This window comes from Neocloeon triangulifer, unplaced genomic scaffold (assembly GCF_031216515.1).
Source record: "Neocloeon triangulifer isolate White Clay Creek 2 clone unplaced genomic scaffold, ASM3121651v1 ptg000017l, whole genome shotgun sequence".
NCBI lineage: Eukaryota > Metazoa > Arthropoda > Insecta > Ephemeroptera > Baetidae > Neocloeon > Neocloeon triangulifer.
In genome coordinates, this window is record NW_026775559.1 from 8,731,901 (window position 1) to 8,754,147 (window position 22,247).

The 22,247-nt window shown below is 38.5% G+C and overlaps 1 protein-coding gene across 4 annotated transcripts in view; it reads right to left on the reverse strand.

Moving 5' to 3' along the window:
• LOC132203316 (zinc finger protein basonuclin-2-like) overlaps positions 1–22,247 on the reverse strand; it is a 54,683-nt gene that overhangs the window by 20,881 nt on the left and 11,555 nt on the right. For 2 of the 4 annotated variants that reach the window (XM_059630986.1, XM_059630990.1), the window contains exon 2: positions 2,075–2,160. In XM_059630986.1, the coding sequence (XP_059486969.1) occupies positions 2,075–2,160 (86 nt within the window). Of the gene's footprint in view, positions 1–2,074; positions 2,161–2,257; positions 2,411–2,431; positions 2,615–22,247 lie in introns of those variants that run through there. The other 2 variants (XM_059630991.1, XM_059630992.1) reach the window with 2 other exon arrangements.

Genomic DNA, 22,247 nt, shown 5'->3' on the forward strand with positions numbered 1-22,247 from the left:
CGGCGCGGCCACTTTACGGCCGCTCTGCGACCTGCCGCACCACGCGACCGACCCTCTCCTCGACGGTGAGTCCGAGTGCGAGCAGGGGTGCGCCCTTAATGCCAATTTATTGTCAAGTAAAAGATCAGGCCCGTCTCATAAATTAATACAAGTTTTGATCAATCAAAAAATTATCAGATATCATATAATTTGATTTTGAATTTTTCAAATTGAGTGATCCTTTTTTTGTCGATTTTTTGAAATTTTTCACTAAATACCAATAATAATATTTAAAATTCCTTTACTTGTAAAAAAAATATTTTATGCAAAATTATCATGGTTTTAGATTCTTATTTTTATTAATTTTAGATAATTTGTATGAGGATAAAGTTGAGCAAAATGACTGCTAGGATCAAGATTGATGTATTGGGTATTAATAAAATAACCAAATTTCTTCAATGGTAGATGAAAATAAATTATATACAAAAAATAAATATCATTGCTTCCTAAAAACTATAAAGTATATATTGTTAATAATTATTTTATTTGCCTAATAAATATATTTAGTTATTTAAATAAAAAAACTATTCTAATGTATTGTTGAAAAAAGAAAATATCATTATATATCTAAATAAAATTTAAAATTAATAAAAAAGTTTATAAAATTATATTGTTGATTATTTTTCTGTTATTAATTTCCTATTTATTATATTTTTATCACCTGTAAGGCGAATTTTCAACAGCATGTTTGGAGAGTTTTGATTGTTGTGAATATAGCTAATCCCGCCGCGCTCATTTCCTTCGCAAATTACCCAGCATGCGCCTCTACTTAAAAATTCAGCATCATCCCCGGCGTGCGCCTCGCAAGAGGGATTTGGCGCCGAAAAGACAGCGTGGCAATTTTTCCTGCCAAAACTTTGTATATACAAAATTAATTGTCCCCGTTATTAAGGGCTTAATCCCCTCACTTCAAAAACATTGAGGGAAAAATCACATCTCACTGCAGGGGATATAAAAAGTGTAAAAATTTAGCCCGGGGCCCAATTATCGGTGTCAGACCGGCAGCTCTGATTACTTTGTCTCTCTCTTCGGCGGATCGCATTACTTATTTATTAATCAACGCTGCTGCAAATATGAAAATCCGGCTGCAGCTTTTTCTCCCTCGCGCCGCACCCTCTTCGTCCCGGTCCCCCAAGAAGGAGCAAACTTCTTGCACACGTTCCTAAATCAAGCTCAAACTTTGCTCTGCTTGGGGTAAGCTGATCAAAGTCAATTAATCCCCGTCACTCGCGTGAATATTTCATGAGCTACCTGCTCTCTCGCAGCCGCAACAATGCGCCCCAATTAGTCTCTCGTCGCATGCCACCCGTTTGTGCAAACCCCCACGCACACCACTTCTGTCTTTGCAGCTTTCAACGCCCAACTCAACCGGCAACTTCTGCCATTAAAATCCTTATGGCTTAATTTCCAAGGGAACAAATGTTGAGAGACGCGGAAAATTTATAAAAAGCAGAAAACGATACATTCAAGTGGCTTCCGAGTGTTTCATTTATGACAATGAGAAAAGAGGAAATAAGTTTTTTGCAGAGAGAATTGATTGCAACAAAGGAAGGGGATCAAGTTTTGTTTCATTTATGAAAGGAATAAATAAACAAAAACCTTTTGACTTTAACTTCAAAAGGTAAAAATAAATAATTAATAAAAATAACTGAATAAATTCGCAAAAATAAATAGATAAAGATCTCTTTTTTAGAATTCCACCCCTAGCAAAAAATTGCAAATTGATTTAAGTAATAAAAATGCTCGTATTTTCGAGTAAATTTAAAAACATAAAAAATCAAAAGTTAGAAATTAATATCACCCTTTTCAATATTGTTAATTTTAAGTCTTCACTTGAATTTTTCCCTTCAAAATACAAAGGGTGGGTTTTTTTCGGATTAAAATTGACCGAAGTATGAGTTTGTTTTTTCCCTGCTTGACCCTGAGGGTACCCTGACAGTTTGTATCCCTCTCCTCTGGCAACAGCCCTTGTTTGTCTCAGGGGGTGCGCGAGCTAGGGGTGCGTGCGAAAATAAAGAATGGGTTCGGTGCTCACCACTTCCATCATGAGGTCAGGCGACGCCATCTTGGAGTCGAGCTGGGTCATGCGCACCCTTTCAGGATTGCCGGCGGCGGCGTCACCTGCAACACACACAGAACACGGCTCGGTGAGGCCGGAGGCTGCAGAGCGGGGGTGGCGCGCGGGGGCGGCTTCAACACAGCGAGACGACGCACTCACCGACTGCCATGGCCGCCTTGGTATCGATTTCCTTGGACACCATCACTCGTCCATGTCCTCGGCCGAGACCACGGCGTGCACTGAGGAGCCGCCGCCGCTGCCGCCGCCGCCCGAGAGCGCGCCTCCCTCCCCTGCTCCCCTCTCGAATGACCCGCGCGCCACTTGTCAACGAACCAGCTCGCGCGATGGGCGTGCAGGTAACGCGGGGGGCGGTTCGCCGGCCGTGGTGGGGACGACCTTGGTGTCACCCGGTGTGTGTGTCACTCATTGGTCCCGGAGTGGTGCTCCCTTGCGTTCGCCGCGCGGTGACACCTTTTTCGGTGCGCGCAAAGCCCGCCTTGGTGACAAACTCCTTATCTGCGGCAGTGAGCTCAATAAGTGGGTTTATCAAGAATCTTAACATCTTATTATTTATTTTCTTTTTTCATTTTTAAAATAAATTCTTATTTTTATTTTTTTTTTAACTTTAAATTTAAAATTAAAATACTTTTTATATTTACTTATTTATTTAATTTTGTTTTCTTTTTTATTTATGCCTCAGCATCAAGTATTTAACACAGCTATAATAAATATAGTAAATTTTTTTTAAACTATTCTGCAAACAAATTGGTATAAATTTTTTATCCTAACACAGTTATTATATTAGGAGATAAATAATTCATAAATTTGAATATGTGGGGAACTTTCTTTATATTTTTACAGTGATTGATAAAATTATTCAAAAAGCAATGAATAGGCTGAAAAAAATCAGTGGAGCAGCAAATTGATTATATAAAATTCGGGTAAAATTTTATTTCATAAAACTGAAATTAATATCCACCTGTGCTTATGCTGCTAAGAGATAGTTAATTTTAACTGGGCGGAGGAAAGTCAGAAAAAAGTATGTTTGTGTACTAAACCATATACCAAGCGAATATCGAATATTAATTCAAGTTCGTGTAACTTTTCTCTTTCAAAAAGTCACGCAGATGAATAATATGATTATTTTAAATTTTATCGATTAAAATAATGAGAGTGAATTTGGGCAGCCATATATTATACTATAGCTTTAGAATCAATAGCTTACTACTTGCTAACAATGATTTAGAAATAAAATACAAGTCTCGATTTGAGAGCAAAATTGTTTTCCAATTGGCTTAAAACTCATGACGAACTAGGAGCAAAAAGGTTATGGTGTATAATTTATATGCACAAAACACGGGTAGCAATATTCTTATATCTATAGGCAAATAAAAAGCGAGGAAATGATTCTGTAAAAAAGGTCTTGATATTTCTAATATTTTAGAGACCCAGTAGAAGAATTTATATTGATTAAAATTTTCAATTTCTTATACAATAATCTTTTTCAATAATAGCTTTTTGTTTTGAGTGTTTCTTTATTTGGTTCTGGACCAAATTAATCAATTAAAAGTATTGATCTTTAAATATGTAAGTATAGCTGAAAAAACATGATAAAAATATGAATTCCCACTTCACACTTGCATGATAATTAATAAAAAAGAGTCACATTTCCTTATATACTGTAATTTTTTTATTGGGAAGGCATTCGCCCATTCGCAAATAAAAAGTATAATATAAGTCATGTGTAAGGAGAAGATAAAGAAAGAACATAGTTGTGAATGAATTCAAGAGGCAAAACACAAGGTTTATATCTTTATATCTGCCCAAATAGATAAACTGAGGTAAACTTTTGAATACATCAAATATTAAAAATCACGGTTTGTTTGAATAATTGTCACCGAATGGCTGGAATTTTTGATATACTTCTCATTACCTTTTTTATATATTTTATATATTAATAATGATAATTATAATTTAATAGGATTGTGCAAAATTATATTTGTTTACGCAAATTAAAATAAATAATTAGCACAAACATATTTCGGATTTCCATTAAATTTTTTATTTGAAATTCCAGTATCAATTCTAAAAAAAGTCAAGAACAATTAGAACAAACCACAAGGAAGTAATTTTTCACAATGACCTGCAGACAAAGTAGACAAATCAAAATTGAAGGGACACGTTTTTTCCTCTCTTCTCTGTGCTCGTCTCTTTGTGTTCACGAGCAATTTTGAGATATTTATCGGTGATTTGTTCTTCGCGAGAGAGCCCGAAGGAGGAAGGAGCGAAAGAGCACCTCACACGAAAATGAAAGAGTTCTCTCTCTACAACATCTCCTCTCCTCCGGTGCGCAGCTCGCGGAGAGAGGATAGGCAGCCCGTGTGTCACCGCTGTGTTTATAATACAGCGAGCTCGGCGGGTCGAGAGAATTTTAATGGCAGGTCGTGACGCGGCCGTAAAAACGATCTGTGGGTTTTTTGATCGAGGGACGTTTTCACGGTGGGGCGGTAATTACCACCCTCGGTCTTCTCTCTCTATATTCCAATCGGCAAATGAAATTGAGGCGCGCGGGTGTGGCGATCACGCAGGCCGCGCGGGACAGCCAGAGACATTATCTCTTTCAGCCGGTCGGTCGGTCGGACCGTCGCGTCGTGCTGCAGCGCGGCTCATCCCATGTAATTATCGAGATCGGAGGAGATACGTATTGCCGCACAACACAGAGACGGCCAGATTTATTGCCTTGTAAAGCTTATAATGACGCGCGGCAATAACAAGAATTTTGATCTATAGTCGGCTAATTTAAAAAAATAAAAAATAAAAAGCCGCTCTTGGAGACTCTCAAAATGAGAGAAACACACACGAAAGAAGAATAATGTTTGCTCCAGTAAAAAAAGATTGATTAATTAAATGCCAATACAAATTTGAAGCACCATATAAATTTTCATCTTAAGTTAAAAAAAAATGTTATTGTAGAAGGAAATGTTTAAAAATAAATATTGAAAGAGTCATGAAAAAAGAAAGAATTGTACGAAAGAGGAAAAAAAAATCGATCGTCTCTCAGTCCTATAAATATTTCATGCCTTTTCCTCTATTCCTTTTCTTTTTGACATGCAAAAGACTCTTCTTGACGCACACAACAAACACAGCAAACGGGGCACCCCAAAGTGTATAAAATGACAGGCGGACACACGATGCGTGACTTTTCCACCTCGGCTCTGTCTGTCACGACATACACACACAAAGCTGCGCCGTCCCATCAATAAAGTGGCACGAAAATATGAGCACGAGAGAATTAACATGTCAGAGATTTGCCGCTCTCTCGCAAAAAGTGCAGCAATATACGTGTCTCCCCTTTCTACGGAGCCACCCTAGCTTGCCGCACATATAAATTTAGGGGTGCGTGTTGATTTAATTTGTCCTCGAGGTCGCGCCGAGCGACGAAGAATTAAAATTATATCTCTTTACAAGGCTCGTCCGAAGCCGTGGGGAAATACATATAATTTTCTCTCTGGCGCGAGGTCCTCTCTTGCTCGGCACGATTTCTGCTGTGCACACCATGCGTGTCGCCATCAATTTCCTGTCATACTCATAAATAAACATCGCTCTCGTCTCTCAACTCACGAATTCCCAGAAATGACAACTCTTTATTTCGCACCGGTCATGTATGTATAGAAATTGCATGTCTCTGATTTGAATTTTATACTTTTGGGGGGAGAGATTTTTTTGTGTATATAAATTTATTAACTTTTGACGCAGCTAATTGGAAATCCCGAGCTGAACAATTAGAACCCTTTTCCAACAAGCTCGAAACCTGTAATTTTGTGTGTCCCTTTTTATACTCGCTGTGCTTTTCTCTCTCTTTCCAGAGAGGAAAATAATAAATCTCGAGGTGGGTTTATTTTGTGTCGGGGGTGTTAAATCCAGTTTTTAATTGTGTTTTATTGCGGCTCCCCTTGCCTGCTCGCTGGGCTCTTCTCGCGCGACCTCTCTCCAAACATTTTTCTTTCGTTTTCTGCTCTCCGCGCGCCGCGTGTTTGATGTTTATATTGGACCCCGAAACACACCGAGTATCACTAATACACAGACAGGCCCAGCCAGCGCACACACGGAGCATGTTGTGTAGAGAAGAGCAGCTCGTCGTCTCTTCTCTCTCGTTTACGAGTGTGCTCGAGATCAATAAAGTTTTCCTATTACCATCAGCAGTGCCTGCGTCTTATCTCGCAGCATAGATCGCGCAACAACTATTAATTTGGTTATGCCAAGGAATGTGCCCAGAGAGAAAATATTATCGATTGGTTAATAGTGATGTATACCGAAATTTGGGAAGTGCCAGCAGTTATTTAATTTGGACACAACTTTTCAATTAATTTCATCATCTTCCTTGCACCTTTTTGCAAATTAAAGCTCATATATACCGAATGGCTGTAGTAGTTTTAACTGTCTATGAAACAATGAAAGTTCGTTTATTTTGAATTAAAAGTCTCATGACGAATATTTAGTGTTTGTAAATAAAAAGTCAAATAATAAATATTGTTGCAATAACGTTTTTGATGAGTTTTTGGAGAAAATTAAAATGGCTCTACTAAAATACTGATTGAAAACTAAAAAAAAAAAATATGCAATAATATTATATGAATAGCACATATTTATTAAAATCGCATACTATGACAATTTTGCTTCCACACATATTGATTTTGAATCCAGTAAAATATAGCGATTGTCCAATTTAATTCATTAGAATTTTAATCATATAGTTGTATTCAATTGAGATATTCCTGCAGACAAACCATGAAAATTGCTATCTTGAAATCCTTACTTTTTGTGTGAAAATAATTGATATTATAATCATTGAACTTTAAATCATTCATATCATAATCATTGACAACGGATTTAACACAACACAAAAAATTATAATTTATAACAACCATAAAATTACGTAGTATCCTAGTAGCATTTTATATTTTTTAACATCACAAATTTAAAAAAAAAAATGCTAAAATATTACTGGATCTTTGATGTTACAATGTATATTTTGTTGTAGAAATATTTTTTAAATATGATATGTATAAATTTATTAAACCGTTAAATGATATTAAACAATAGAAATAATTAAATAGCTCTGAGCAAATTATATTAATATTATTAAAATTTATTGATTTATGAAAAATACTCAACTCAATTTTAACATATGATTAAAATAATAACACATTAAATTGTAATTTTGCTTATATGCCTTTTAGTATTATAATTAATTTCAGATTAATTGATCTTACAAAATAACATAATAATTGTATTTTAGGAAATATTTGGCAGCCTACAAGTTGCATAAAGGTGCACCATTATATTATTAGTGTATCATTTGACTCGGTTGCCGGTTTTGTCTATTGACGCGGTGCGCGATGAATTTCTGGCCGATTTAGCGCAGAGCATACACACAGCTAGGGTCGTGTCGAGAGAGATGAGCTGCCCGCAAACTGTGCAACGCACGCATATTTCTCTCTGGCTGCTGAGAATAACACATAAGGAGCAGAGGGAATCCAGAGGAGATTGAAAATTATTGCGGAGAGCGCAGGAGGATGTATGTAACTCTGCTGGGAAACCGCGCGGCTGCAAATACCAAAAGGTCTCGCTCGCTCGCTCGCTCTGCGGTTTGCGCCACATATCGATACGCGCGCGTTTGTATTAAAGTACCTGCGCTCCTATTTATTTATTGTTCTCGGCAGAGCTGACGCGTTAATTAGCAGGGACGAGACACGATATAGAACAGCTGCAATTAGGACGGAATCGCAGCCGAGTGGACACGCAGGAGAAAAAATTATACGCGCAGAGAGAAGTTTCTTTCCTTTTGCTCTGATGCATGCACGCGTTGAAAGAGATGGAGAGCTGCATCCAATTTGGGCCTTTTCTTTCCGGCTGAATAAAAAATGATGACTCGCTCCCCGGAGACACGACAACTGCTATTGTGGCTCAAAGGAAAGTGCAAATTTAATTTCGCTCCCTTGCTCTCTTGTCGGCCGCAGCATTTACATAGAGGGCGTCGAGTGAGCGAGGATCAAACGAGGACGAAAATCAGGTGTGACGCGCCGCAGCCGGAGAAGCACCCTAATTGAAACAATTGCGCCGCGGCAGAGACAAAGCGAATTCCAACATCTCACAGCTGCTCTGCGGCGCGATTGTCCGCTCTGATGTCTCTATTAGATACACGACACGCTGCTGCTGCTGCTGCCTTTTTATTTCCAAGAAAGGCGAAGCAAATCACAAGAAAAATTCTCGGCCGCGCGCATCCTTTGTTCGCTGCTCTTGCGTCGTCGTGAGTGGAAAAAGTCCGACTCTGTTTTTGCCTCCGTCGTTTCATGCCGCGCGCATGTGTTTATATATAAATGTGTAACATTCATAGGTAGAGAGAGATCACCTGCAGTTGCTCAATCGACGCCACTGATCTCATCCTCGCTCGCCGTTGCTCTCGATTTTTATATTCCGCCGACGCCTCATGAGAGAGCAGCAGCGCACTGCACACAAAACACCTAACGTCACGCGGAGCAGAGCAAAATCTCTTTTTGTGCAGACGATGATGAAATGGAGAGAGAGCGAATTCTTGACTCTGTTCCTGAATAATATCGCGGTGACTGCATTGTCCGCGAGCCGGACCATTTTAATTTATATGTAGCTGTGTGTCCTTCAATTTGACCTTTACAATAAACAATATACTAATTGTTGCTAATAAAAAGGACATTCCGACAGCCTGATCACTTTAAATTCCTTTTCCCAATGCCCGGCACCAAATATAATATATTCTAAATTTATAAATGAAATGAGTAATTAATTTTTTTTAATTTTTATTTCATGAAAATTATTATTTGCAAATATTGATTTATAAACAGGGAAAAAATATGAACAGGTAATTCATTTAACATTGAAATTCAATACTTCCAGAAATTTTTAAAAAAATATACCAAACATTTGATAAATGAAAATTTGTTGGATTACATTAAAATATTTGGTACCTTATATTCCCAATTTTTATTATATGTTATTCTATTTGGACCTATTTCTGAAGTGTTGAGTTGTAGATGAGCCTTTACAGTGAGATGAAAGCATCTCGTCAAATCCTCTCTCGAAATGCTCAAGGAGCAAATTATTCAATTATGAGCAATTTCGGGTCGTAAGGCCCCTGCGGAGCTCCACGTTATGCATCCCCCGCGACATGCATGCGCAGAAATTGCATATCCTCTCCTCCCCGCTGCAAGCAACTTTCACACCGACTGATACAAGAGGGCGAAAATCGATGCCCTCAAGTTCGAGGTTAGTCAAACAGTTGGCACGGAACCTTGTGTTAATCACCGAAGCCGGGAATGTTATAGCTCCTTAAAAAGTATATATTTGAGAAAAATAGCGCCATTCTCATGTCATAAATAATTTTTTGGAAAGCCGGTTTTATCTATTTTTTTTTTTTTTTATCTATTTCCTCCTTAATGACCCTCCGAAAAATTCCTTGCGTGCTTTCTTGGCGTAAAATCAATCAGTTAAATGACATTCAGAGAGTGGTTTTTATTTTTTAAACCGTCGTCACGTCTCTCGGTCTTAAATTGCATTTCGGCTGAGAATTCCAAACGCGTACAAAACACTGTGCGGCCCCTTCTTCTTCTAATTCCGCGTGGTGAGTTGTATGTGTTGTGTTTGGTGTTGTTGAACCTTGACTTGTGCAGCGCGATTGTGTCGAAATGAATGGCTCGAGAAAAATGCTGGGCGGAAAAGAGAAGGGGGTGAGTGAAAGTCGTCGGTCGGGGGTGCGATTGCCGTTTGTCAGCCGGGCAACTGAGGGTAAACGTGAGCGGGGGTGTCGCGAGTTAATCGCGCACGCCGCGCAAAACAAAGGCAGGTGGCGACAGTTTTGATTGATTGGCGGGCGGAAGGCCGGAAAATGTGTCGAGTCACAACATGCAGGCCACACCTCGCTGTTAATTTCGACTCTCGGCGGAGAGCAGTGATATCGGAGAGCGGCGGTGTGAAATTTTTTGCGTCATTAGACGTGTCCGTCTGCGTCGTAATGATGGATGACGCGAGAGAGGGATGCGAGAGGGAGAAACAAAACGTCCGAGCAGAGAGTGGAAAGAAAGGAAATGATAATTTTCCATGTTGGGACGTGCTTTCGTTTCTCTTTCTCGCACGACCAGAATGTGAGAGTGTGTGCGGGGGTCGCATTTTTAATCAATAGAGACGAGAGTGGCCATCAGCAGGATTAGCCCCGAAAACTTTTAAAAGCAGCGGGGATTCATTCTTAATGGCTAATTTCACTCTGCCGTCGTTTTTCGCGGACACGCCTCCCTTTTAAGGGGCTACTCATTGAGCGCGGGTGCACATCAAACGGCAGCGCGCCGGAATTTTAATTTGCTAAGTGACTTGACCGGCCGGCAGATCAAAAATCACGACCGGCTGCATAGCAGAGAAAGCTCCATATAGTGAGCTGTTGTTCGCCACAGAGAGTATACATTGCCGCGTGACTTGCCCCGAGCGAAAAGCATTCAGCTGCCGCGGGCTTTGGTTCATCTCTGCACTCTGCAAGCTGCTGCTGGGAAAATGGGCTTTTACTTTTATATGCGCTCACCGGTCGGGGTTTATTTATTTCGATGAAACGACTCGTCCGCCTTTTCAACGCTTTCCCGTTGCAGCGCAGCCGATTCAAAGAGCAGCAGAGCTTTTTATTTTTGCGCGCGGATTACTTTGATAAGTGACCCTTCCGTTTAGTTCTTATCATGGATATATCATCAGATTTAGCGGCGCTTTGATTCCGATTTTGCTCTTTTTTTAAAGGCGAACGCTAAAAATAAAATTGAATAAGTAAAATTGAAATTGTAAAGAATAAATAAAATTTGGAAATTTTACATTTTGAAATGAGGTTTGTTAAAAATCGTACCAGGATTGTTTTGCATATTTTACATGATAATAAATCCAATATAAAAACCAAAGTCAATGTGTACTTTGCATATTCAGGCTTATTGCCGTCATGAATCTTTTTTATTATATCAGTTTAAATTTTAATTTTACATTCTTATTAATTTACAAATTACATAATATATGTTAGTTTTTTTTTATATTTTAAAGTTTAATATCAATAAATTTGTTTTTATTTTTTATTTATCCTTTTAAATTGTTTAATTTTATTTTAAATATGCATTTATGTTGAATTTTAAAGTATTTAAATAATTTATTTTTTATTTTTAAAAAATTTCAAAAATAAAATTTATTGTGCGCAAGTTAAGGAAACAATATTGTATTAAGACTGCGTTGAGAATTTCAATATCATCCATCCTCTTATTTACTTCTTGTCATGACATGTGTAATTCTCAATATAATATTTTATAATTTATATAAATTTTATATAATAATATTAATAAACTAATGCTAAATTTCTACATCCTGCATTCTTTATTTTGTAGTAATATAATATAATCCTAATTGCTAAAAAGTATAGATACAAATTAGATTTAATCTCTCCATTAAAAAGCGTCAACTGCATCTGGAAGAATGTTGTGGCAAAGAAAAATGTTTGAGTCAGGACTCGGAATCTTATATTATGACTTTTTTGATAGAAGATGGGCACTTGTGCTTGATTGTATTTTTCCGCCGCACTTTTTGTGTCCCCTAACCCCAAACAGGCGAAACCCTCTGCTGTGCTGCGGTCCATAGTAATTATAGCAAAGAGTCGAGAGTTCCGAGAATCTTGGTGCAGCGCGCGGCGAGAACAATAAAGCCCCTGTGTCAAGATGCGACCCAATTTCAGACTAATGATCTCTCTGCAATCGAGCATAGTTTTGCCTCGCACGCGGGGTATCACTGCGGGTTGTTTTGATGCTGCGGCGGCGGCGGCGGCAATAACAATCACTGCGTGGGCCTGCAGGGGTGGATGCGTTTAATTACCCCTGCGCTGATGCGCTGCCCGAAAGAGAGGAGTTTTGGTCCCAAAAGGTGCGCGACGTTCCGATTTACGACTCCGCCGCGTGTTATTTATGTCGATGCGCCGACTATCTATCTGTCCAACCGACAAACCATAGACACTGGCCGCCCCCGCCACCCCCTACTAGCCAGCCAGCGGGGGATGATCGTGCGGCTCATTATTTCGCCGCCTGCGAGGCGCCTGTTTTTAATTTCATCTTAAGGAAAGGAGACGGTCGCGGTGCGGCCACCACAGGTGCATGAAAAATCTCTCTTTGGATCCTCCCACTGCCCTGATGATAATAATAGACTTTAAAAAGAAAAGACCATCTGATGTCAACTGGCAAAAAGGTTCCCTGACAAAAAAATTAGAAAATTACTGCCGCTATTGTCATCAAAATTGTAATTAAATTAAAAAATTTCTTTTGAATTAATGTGAATTAATAGGAAATATGCAAACAAAACTCACACAAAAACGTCAGCTTGTCAGTATAGTTTTCAATGCTGCTAAGAATATCAAGTTCATGCTTTTTATCTTATGGAGTTTGAAAGATAAAAAAAAAATCGGTTTTGGAGAGGGTCAAAAATATAGTCCCAAAATAAAAAAGTTAAACCTCGAAGTTTTTACTGAAAGCTGTGAGGAAAAAATTTTTTGAACAGGAAAAGACAGTTGCAAAATTTCATTAAGTACTTTTCCATAACTTAAGCACTTAATTCTTATTGTTTATATAAAAATTAACTTTCAGTGGACACAATAATTTGTTAATTATTTGTTTCAAATCATTAAAATTTCATTTCTTGATGAAATAATGAATCTCAAATTATCATTACATTAGTGCATCAGTGACCGCCGAAAAAAAAATCATGTTAATAAATTAATTCTGATTATATAATTTGTTACTACAGTTATATTTAAAAAAAAAAAAACTTCTAATATTTGTGTGTAAATAAAACATTGTTTGAATAGAAAATTAATTGAAATGAAAATGAAATTCATACATAAATAAAAAAATTAATTAAATAATTATAAAGTAAAATGTTTTATTATTTTTCAATATCTAAAAAATTTCTTTTATTAAAAAAACGTATAAAAGCAATTGTAATAAATTTATGATTATATTTTAAATACAAACTATTTTGTTTTACTTTCAATTATTTTATCAATTGTTAAATATGAAAAATAACTCTTTTAAAATTTTGGGATTCTGCTTTATATACATGAATGAACTTTTGATCTGCTAAGAAACTTGAAACAAAATCGTATAAATTCAAGGCAATTAATTTGGCGACATTCCCCGGAAAACAATTAGAGCGGCTTTAATTAAAGCAGCGAGCGCGTCTCCATTCATCACCGGCCGGGCAGGCACTTTAATTTGCATGGAGAGCGCGCTAATAAACAGCACCGCATGAAATGCATCCTGTCGTAAAGGAGCATAAATTTTTCTCGCTCGGCTGCATCGGGAAACCGACGCGGCGAGCGAAAAGCAGCTTCTATCTCTCTCTAGTATTTCCTTCCGCTCCGAGCCGGGCGTCGCAATAAAATAATTCCGCGTGTCGTATCAATAAGGATGCGGTCAAGAATACAGATCACGCACCCCGGGGACCCATCCTTTTACGGGTCCCCTTTTGATTTGCACCACGCGGACCCTGCACTGCACGCCGGCAGGCGCGACAGATGAAAAATTTAAAAATCATCTCTCCCTCGGGCGCCGCGTGCGCCGCAATCATTCTGAGAGCCTCAAGACAGAAATATCGACGCGATAAAATTTTATCTCGCTCGAGAGCGCACGGCGAAGAGTCCTTTTCCGGCGGCACCGCGGCCTCTCCGGACGCTCGTTTTTGAAAAATTCAGCCGCCGAGAATTTATCAATTTGCTCTCTTCTCTCATTAAAGCGAATGTGTGCTCAGGGCGTGCCCGTTCCTCTCCATAAAGGTCACTTAGGGGTGAGAATTACGATTATGTCCTGCTTAACGCCTATACTGCAAACTGACATGACATCCTATAATAATATGCGCTAATGTTTTTTTTTAAAACAAAGTTAATATAAAGATTACAATAAAAAAATTATTTGAAGCAACAATTTTAGTGGCAAATAATATTCTTTATATTCAAAAACATTGAACTTTGAAATTTCCAATTGAGAAATTAATTACCATTTAAGCAAATTGAAATAAACTCGATTAATTTTTTGCATATAAGTTTTGACTGAACCAGTCTATCAAATGTAAATAATTCTGTGTCAAAATGAAAAATTGCAGCTTTAAACAATATTTTGATCAGATTTCTGTTGGGGAAAAGAATATTAAAAGGTGGTAAATGACAAAAAATATTATTCATATATTCTCTGTGCCTAATTTTTTTTTTAATTTAATTTACCGACATTAAGATTACTAAATCAAGCTTAAAATTCTAGTTTTAAACACTATTTTGATCAGTTTTTGTGTTTAGTGTGAACTTGCTCTTTTGACAAAATTTTGATTCGCCGCGTACACAAAACGATTTTCTTTTCAAGCGTTTGAAATAAATGAAGTAGGACAGGCGCACAGGGAAAAATATTATTTTGAACCCCTGAAATTGAGAATTTCCGCGCGGCGAGACAGCAAATGAAGCAAACGCAAAAGGTAATTATTTTCCAAAGCCGAAATTTTATAATCCAACGAGGGGTGAAACGTTTCCCCGACCAACACACAAAACGCCAGTAAAGAGTCGAGTCACAACTCAAGAGGGAGAGAGACAAAGAAAATTCGTAAAAACCGAGGCTTATATTCCAGTGGCGTGTTTTGGCGGCGGGTTAATGAGGTGGCGGCTTTATTAAGTGTTTCGTATCGATCGCATTGATTGGCCGCCTTATCTCGGCGCCGATAAGCTCCCCCAAGAGCCAAACTTTTCTGCTTTTTCTTCCGACACTGCGAGCGGAATAAATAAATTCCGACCGACCAAACAGAGAAAGAGTGACACAGCAAGAATGACAAAGCGCGCCGAGAGAGATTACAAGCGGGATTACACGTCTAATCCTGGCCGGCTACTTAGCCACTCGCCGCTTTTTCATTAAATTTGTTTCGAATGCACCCCTAGCCAGAAGTAAAGTTGCAGAGAGGGAAGTAAAAAATTGACCCCGACGGCTGCTCCCTTTGTTGTCGGCCGGCTTGTCGTCTCCCCCGCAACGCTGCGCTGCTGGGGGATGAAATTTTAAAGCGAGCTGGCGTCTAAAAGAACATCTCTCAGCAATTGTGTCCCCTCGGCGCTAAACTGCACGAGGGGAAATGTCATTGAAGCCACTTGACACACCTGATGGATTAAACAAAGAGCAACAGATTACAACCGACATGATTGATTCCACTTTAAACTCCGCCGCCGCCGCCCCTGCCACAGTAAAAAATGATTCTTTTTTTCGCTGCTGCGGTCAAATCAACAGATTCCGCGTCTGTTATCGAGTCGCAACAGCAGCGGTGTCTTTTTTTCTTTCGCACCCCCGCATTTTGCTCTCTGTTAACGACGGGAAAAAAATCCCGAACCCGCGGTGATATTTTATGGACCTGCCACTTCCTTTTGTGTAAAACAACATTGACGACGGGGCCACATGTACAAGTGGCGGCAAAATGTGCAGTTTGTATTTCTCTCTTTGGTTTGTTTGCACCGCGCGCGGCGGTTTAATTGCTCGCCAAGTGGGTATAATTGACAAGAGAGCATATTTGCTCTCTTAACTGCCATGCTGCGATCAAGTGGCACAGCCAGATGCTGCTTTCAAACAAGCTTTTGCATTGTTTCTCATCTGATTAAAAAAAAAAATTGAAGAAGCCAATAATTGAAAATAAAAATATATAATCCGCAATTTTTATAAATAAATTATTGAACAACAATATTAATTTTTTTTTAACTTTTACGCACTAAAATAGATTTCCAATTTCTCTTTTTTCGTATGGTTTTCTTTTTATTTAATTGAGATTGTACTGCTTTTCTTCTATTCAAGATATAAGTGTTTTTAAATTGATTGTAGTTTTCTCAATGCGATGCTTGTAATGCATGTTAGTTAAATTAGATGCAATTTTAAGAGGAATAAATTTAAACTCCAAAAAAAATTATTTTTAATTCCATTGTTCTGACCAAAATTGACCACATTTTTGTTTCTCTATACACATGTTAGAACAAACTTTGCCAAGTTAAGGATTTTCGCCTTGAGCTAAAGAAAATTTCTTAGAAAGTATGCTTGTTAAAAGGACTTCCGTAGGTGCGTTCCGATGTGTGACTGCTCGCTGGTGGACGTGCTCACTTAAGGTGCAATAATCACCATCGTTGAGCGTCTCTGACTTCGCGTCTCACTGCTTCTTTCCGCCGCGACTCATTGACAACGGATCCGCCGTTTCCGCGCTCGGCTTCTTCGCCACAGTTAATTGGGCGACGGAAATAATCAATAAAAACATAACAACAGAGAAGAAGAGCAAATTTAATTATTATTCCACATCCTGCGTTGGCCGCGCGGCAACTCAGGGACGCGTGACAACCGCGTGAGTATTTTATTGTCGCACCAAAATGCTACAACCGGCGTTGTGCGTAGTATAGGCAACCCGCTCATCACCACGGTTTATTAAGTTTATTTATTTCATTTTAGATTTAAAATTTATTTTTACAACTATGGTCTACTATACTGAAATTTTAATACCAACGACGGTTTTCGTTTCTTGAAATTCCTCGCTGGGTTTTATTTTGGTCGCGAGTACAAATGTGCAGCAGTGTGTTGTGCTCTCTGTCTCTATTTCTCGAACCCCTGGCTGTTATTGTTTATCCTCATGCCACTCTCTGCGGCCGCACAGCCGCGTCTCACGTGTGCTTTAAACACACACACACACCCGCTCTGCCGCCGCCTTGCTCATAAATGACAACTCCTGTGTGTGATAATTTTATTTCACTCTCTATTCTCCAGCGCGTGTGTTTGCCAGCCGTCTTTTTACCACGCGCTGCATAGTTAAAAGCAAATATTTTCTCCCTGCCCTCACACGGGTGACAAAGCCGTCGCGCGCGTTTAATAGTTTAAGCGGGCACCGTGTTTCGCTAGTCAACGTTTATGGGTCGTTTTCAATTTTTTACCGCCGCTGCCGTAAAAGCTGTCGAGCGGCCAGAGTGATGGCGGCCCCTTCGCAAACTGCACGCGGATTTTTTTACACGCTAAGAGAGGGGCAAAAAAGCTCCGGCGTGAGATGAAAAAGAAAAGTATGCAACCTGCAAAGCGGATGTGCATCTTCCTTTATGTTAGTTGCATAAATTTTATATGTATACAGAGAAAAAATAGGAAAAAAACGATGAGTTTGACTAAAAGTAAGTAAATTTTCTTAATTTGTGTGTACTCAAAAAAGTTCATCTCAAAAATGTATATTTTTATTTAATTTATAATTCTATTTATTGAATTACATTTTCCTATAGCCTATAGTTTTCAATTAACATTCCTTTGAAAAATTAACTTAACGTGACTTTTTTAAATGACGTATAAATTTAAATTTTGTTTTTATAACATTTTCGCTTTCAATCTAAAACTCTCAATTATTTGACAGTCTGAAAAACAAAGTAGAAACATGCCACTTGTCTTTTCTCACTTGGCATTTCATTTGCGAAATTTCGAGAGCAACGAAGACCATTTGTCTTTTCGGGGCGGCGCGCGCGGTGCGAACGACCGGCAGCTTTTAATGAGGCAAACGACAATTTACGAGTTGGCCGAGAGTAATTTAGGGAGCAGTGATGCATCGGTCGTCCGCGTATTTTCTCTGCCACGCTGCTGCATGTCTGGACGCAGTTAGGGCTGTGTGTCGTCTCGTTAATAGACCGGGTCGGTCCGAGTGCCCCTCGGGGTCATCAAGCAGTGCTCTTTGCAGGGCGCACCTCTCCGCCGCCCTCCTCTCTCGTAAGTAAGCAGTTTGTTTCCCTGCGCTTTTCATTTGACAAGTTGAGGTGTTTTCGCTGCAGCTCATCAGCTCGTGAGGACCCGGCCTGCTTACATAGGGTGCTCTAAAGGAAATGCACGCCATTCGCCAAAGCACAATTTATTTACACGAACACACGTACGCGTCTGTCCTTTAAAGACGCGGCGGACACTAACTCGCCATGTGCGTGTGACTTGATCCCGGGGCACAAAGGGACGAACCAGCAGGGCACAAAACACGTGCTGCATGATGGTCATTTTTGCTGCAATGTGCGGCTTGTTTTTGTCATTTCAAAATCGCTGACGTGCAGCCTGGCAGTTTCGAGTTTCCCACATCGTGACGGGAAAATAAACTTCCCTCAAATAACAAAGTTATAACGAAAATTTCAGATATTTAATTCCTGAATCCTCCTTTCGTTCATATTCAAAATATGATTCTCAAAATAAATTTCATGAAATTTTTTTCTTCTGATTGGATAAAATTATATTTCTGTAATCAGCACAATTGATTTACTTAAACTTAAAAGAAATTAAAATTTTTTTCAGCTTTCTTGCTCAATTAAATACTAAACTCTTTGTCAATATGCATTAGCCTAAAAAAAAATGCATAATATGGCAGAATGGTAAAATGTCAATGAAGAAAATTCAATAAGTAATTAAGGAATCAATGAATTTAAGAAAATTATATTTCCAGCTATTTTCTGTGTAATATTCCTTGACATTGTCATTATTTGATTTAGAAGATGTACATGCATTTTTTTTTTAATTTACAAATATTAATTTTTACGCGACATTCAACAATGCATCTCGTCTCTGGGATACAAAATAACTATCACTTAGATATAACTAATACTCTTACAATTTAACACTCGTCGTTGTATTAAATTAAACGTGCCTAAAAATTAAGGAAAAGTAATTTATGATGGATTATTCAAATTTTCTTTTTAATTGAATCAAAGTGTTTTAAATTTATATTAAAAATTACAAAATTTCCTAAAAATAACACAAAATATATAAAAGACCAAAAGTATGCTTCTGTAAATAATTAAATCATAAAATTAAATCCTTTATAATTTTATTATTATTATCACAACTCGAGAATCCAACAAATCCAATATCAAACATATTATTAATTTAAAGCAAAGTAATAATTTAACAGTCAGCAAATTACCAAATATATAGTTTTCTTAATTGGATGATACATTTTTCTTTAATGGTAATTAAGATTTCGAGAGTACAATTTCACTGAGAAATTACTTTTGTGCGTGATTGCGAGGGCGAACGGCAATTTCTCCGTTCTGACACGATGAAAAAGTGGTCTTTCGACGCTAAGGCAGGGCGAAATGTATCATTGCGGGCGGCGTAGGGGTGAGCGACACTTGACAAGCGCAGCTTTTGTTTTTGCTGTCCGGCGGCGCAGCAACGTGCGGGCAAGAGGTGTCGATGATTCCGAGATAAATTGAATAAGCGATGGAAAGAGAGAAGAAAATATCGAGTGACTAATGGAAAGGGTGCTGTCTTTGGAACCCTTTGGAACTATACATATGAGTCATTGCAGCGGGCCGAGCAAAGAGGGATGCTCTCTGGAGAGGGCTCAAGATTTATATAAACGCGCGCGCGGGCAGCTTTGTTGTGCACTTTGGGCGAGCGCGCGCGGAAATGACAGAGGGGATATGTATGTGTGTCACGTAAACTGTCATCAATCTCAATCGTAATTAACTCTTGTGTGCGTACGCGCCGTGAGCCGGCGAGCGAGCGAGTCCAAGAAGAAGAAGAGGAATCTCGAGCATTCCTGCACAGAGGGCTGCCTAGTCTGTCAGGGGCTGACAGCCACATAATTACTTCTTGATGAGCTGCTGCTCTCCGCCGTGCAATTTAGCAGCAGCTTTCCCGACTCTCTTCCTTCCTTTCTTTGTATTCTTTCTCTCTGCCGCTCTTCTTATCGCCCAGGTGCTTATCGGGACAAGTGTCGCTCTTCCCAGGCCCCTAATTAACGCGAGCGAGGCGCGTGCGACATTCGCTGCTGTAATCGTCTCGTCACCCCGTCTATAAAGCAAACGGACCGAGGGGCGAGTCATTGTCGGCCGAATTTGCACGCGTCCACCACCACCATGTATGTATGTTTTCTCAACAAACACGCGAGAGAGATAGTGCCGGACAGATAATTCCGCCAATTTATTATATTAACTGCCGCTTCAGCAGTGAGTGTATATAAAGCTTATAGTTTCGATCTGGCTGATTTGGCGAAAACATGAACAAATTTAAAATTTCGTAGCGCTCATTTAATTTCAAGCTATGTTATTTATTACGGGTTGCCGGGTTTGATAAAGGGCAACTTTTCCCCTTCAAGAAATTATCAATAACACAATGAAAAAATAAAATAGAATTATTTATAATAATTTTTTTCCAATTTTTAAAGGTTTGATCTAAATTGATTTTTGTTTAAAATCATGCCATGGACCAAAATTTTTCAAAGAAACTGACGATAATTCAACATAATTTACTTTTCCATTCAAACATGCATAGCATAAAATTTATTTTTGTTCTATAGTTTTCGATTATTTAGCTAATCTGAAAAATGAATTTTTAAATGCTGAAGGAACTTGAATAAATTTAATTTTGAAGTAACAATCAAGAATATTTTATACCTTATTTAAACTTAATTTAAAAAAATAATAATTGTATGTGCAAAAATACACAATAATTTTAAATATTGTCATAAATTCCATTTCCACTTTCAAACTTCCTTTATTGTCCTCTACAGCATAACTTAATTTATGTGCAAAATAAGATGTCTTAATTTATCTGTTTTATTTAACAAATGTAATATTCAAACTTTTTAACCTTAATTTTTTCTGTTATTTTTAACTTTAATTTTTAATTTTAACTCAAATATTTACTCTATATTTTTTTACATTCATTTTTATTTTGACATCATTTAATAAAGAGGAATGAAATCAATGAAAGAATTGTAAATAATTTAAGGTTAGGTATTATTAATTTTTTTTTAAAAAAACGAGGACAAATTAAGAAATTTATCTATTGAATTACTACTCTGTAGTGCTTAATATTTCATATGAATCTAATAACATTATGAATCGCCAAATTCATGAATTTCATTATTCTAAAAATTGAAGATTGAAGCATTTGTTAAATTTTCCCTTTCAAAAGAAAACTAAACATATTATGCTCACTCACATAAGAAAAATGGGGAAATTTTTCCAATGGCATGTGTGTATGATTTATGATTTATGTTAATTTTAAAGAAAATTTAGCTATTTCTTAGTGAATAGAAATGAAAAATCTTCTTATCATAAGAATAAAAGACGCATATATACAAAATGGGTAATGCTTTTTACATCAAATTTTTTCTTTGTCGAAAAAGTCACGGTCACAATTTGTAACAATGTCCCGAGAGCAAGTTTTCCTGATGCGAGAAGCGGCGCAGTTCAATTGAAAGCAGTTGACTTTGCACGGGTATATAGCATGTCATTCTTTTTGTAGACAAGGTTTTCCCAGGCGCGGCGGATAATGCGCGAGCACTGACAATTAACTGCAAACACACAATTAAAAGTCGGCGATCGATCCGCCTGTGAAAATGTTTCAAAGTTTGCGCGAATTCCTCACCCATTCATTTGCGCGAGCGAGGCCAACGAACAGACAAAATAACTCTTTAAAAAACGTTTAAGAGAGAGACGCGGACATTAAGAACAAGAAGTAAAGAGTAAATTTTGTCGCCCGTCAAGTTGATGATGTTAATTTTCGTGGCGCGAGTATATGTCACCTGGGTGTCGCGCTGACGGACACCGGCTCGGCTAATAGCGCGCGTGTCGCTAATGGAGCGCGTTGACATCTGCATAAATGTTTACGCGGATGGAAATAGAATGGAGAAGAGACGCGCTGGTGTGTCGCTCTCTCGAAGGCTGTTCGCTCGCTCGCGCGGCTGTTTGTCTGGAGCCCCCGCCGCGACCGGCACAACCGCGCACCGGCCAACACTAACAAAGAGTAGGTGTGCGCCATTTAATTATTTGTTCTGTGCACCGTGCCGCGCGCACCAGAGAGAGAGAGACCCCGGCGGGGGCGCCCACGCCACCCCCGTTCACCCCCCGGCAGCAACACAGACGCGACAATTAAGCAGACGTTTACGCAACGCAGCACCACAAGGAAAAATTATACGAAACGAGAGGTGAAGATTTTTTCACTGTTTATCCTTCTTCGTGTCAAACTTTTTCATACACATTTTTTCCCTCTAAATAAGGGGAGTAAAGATCAACATCAGAGACTAAAATTAGGAGATGAAACAT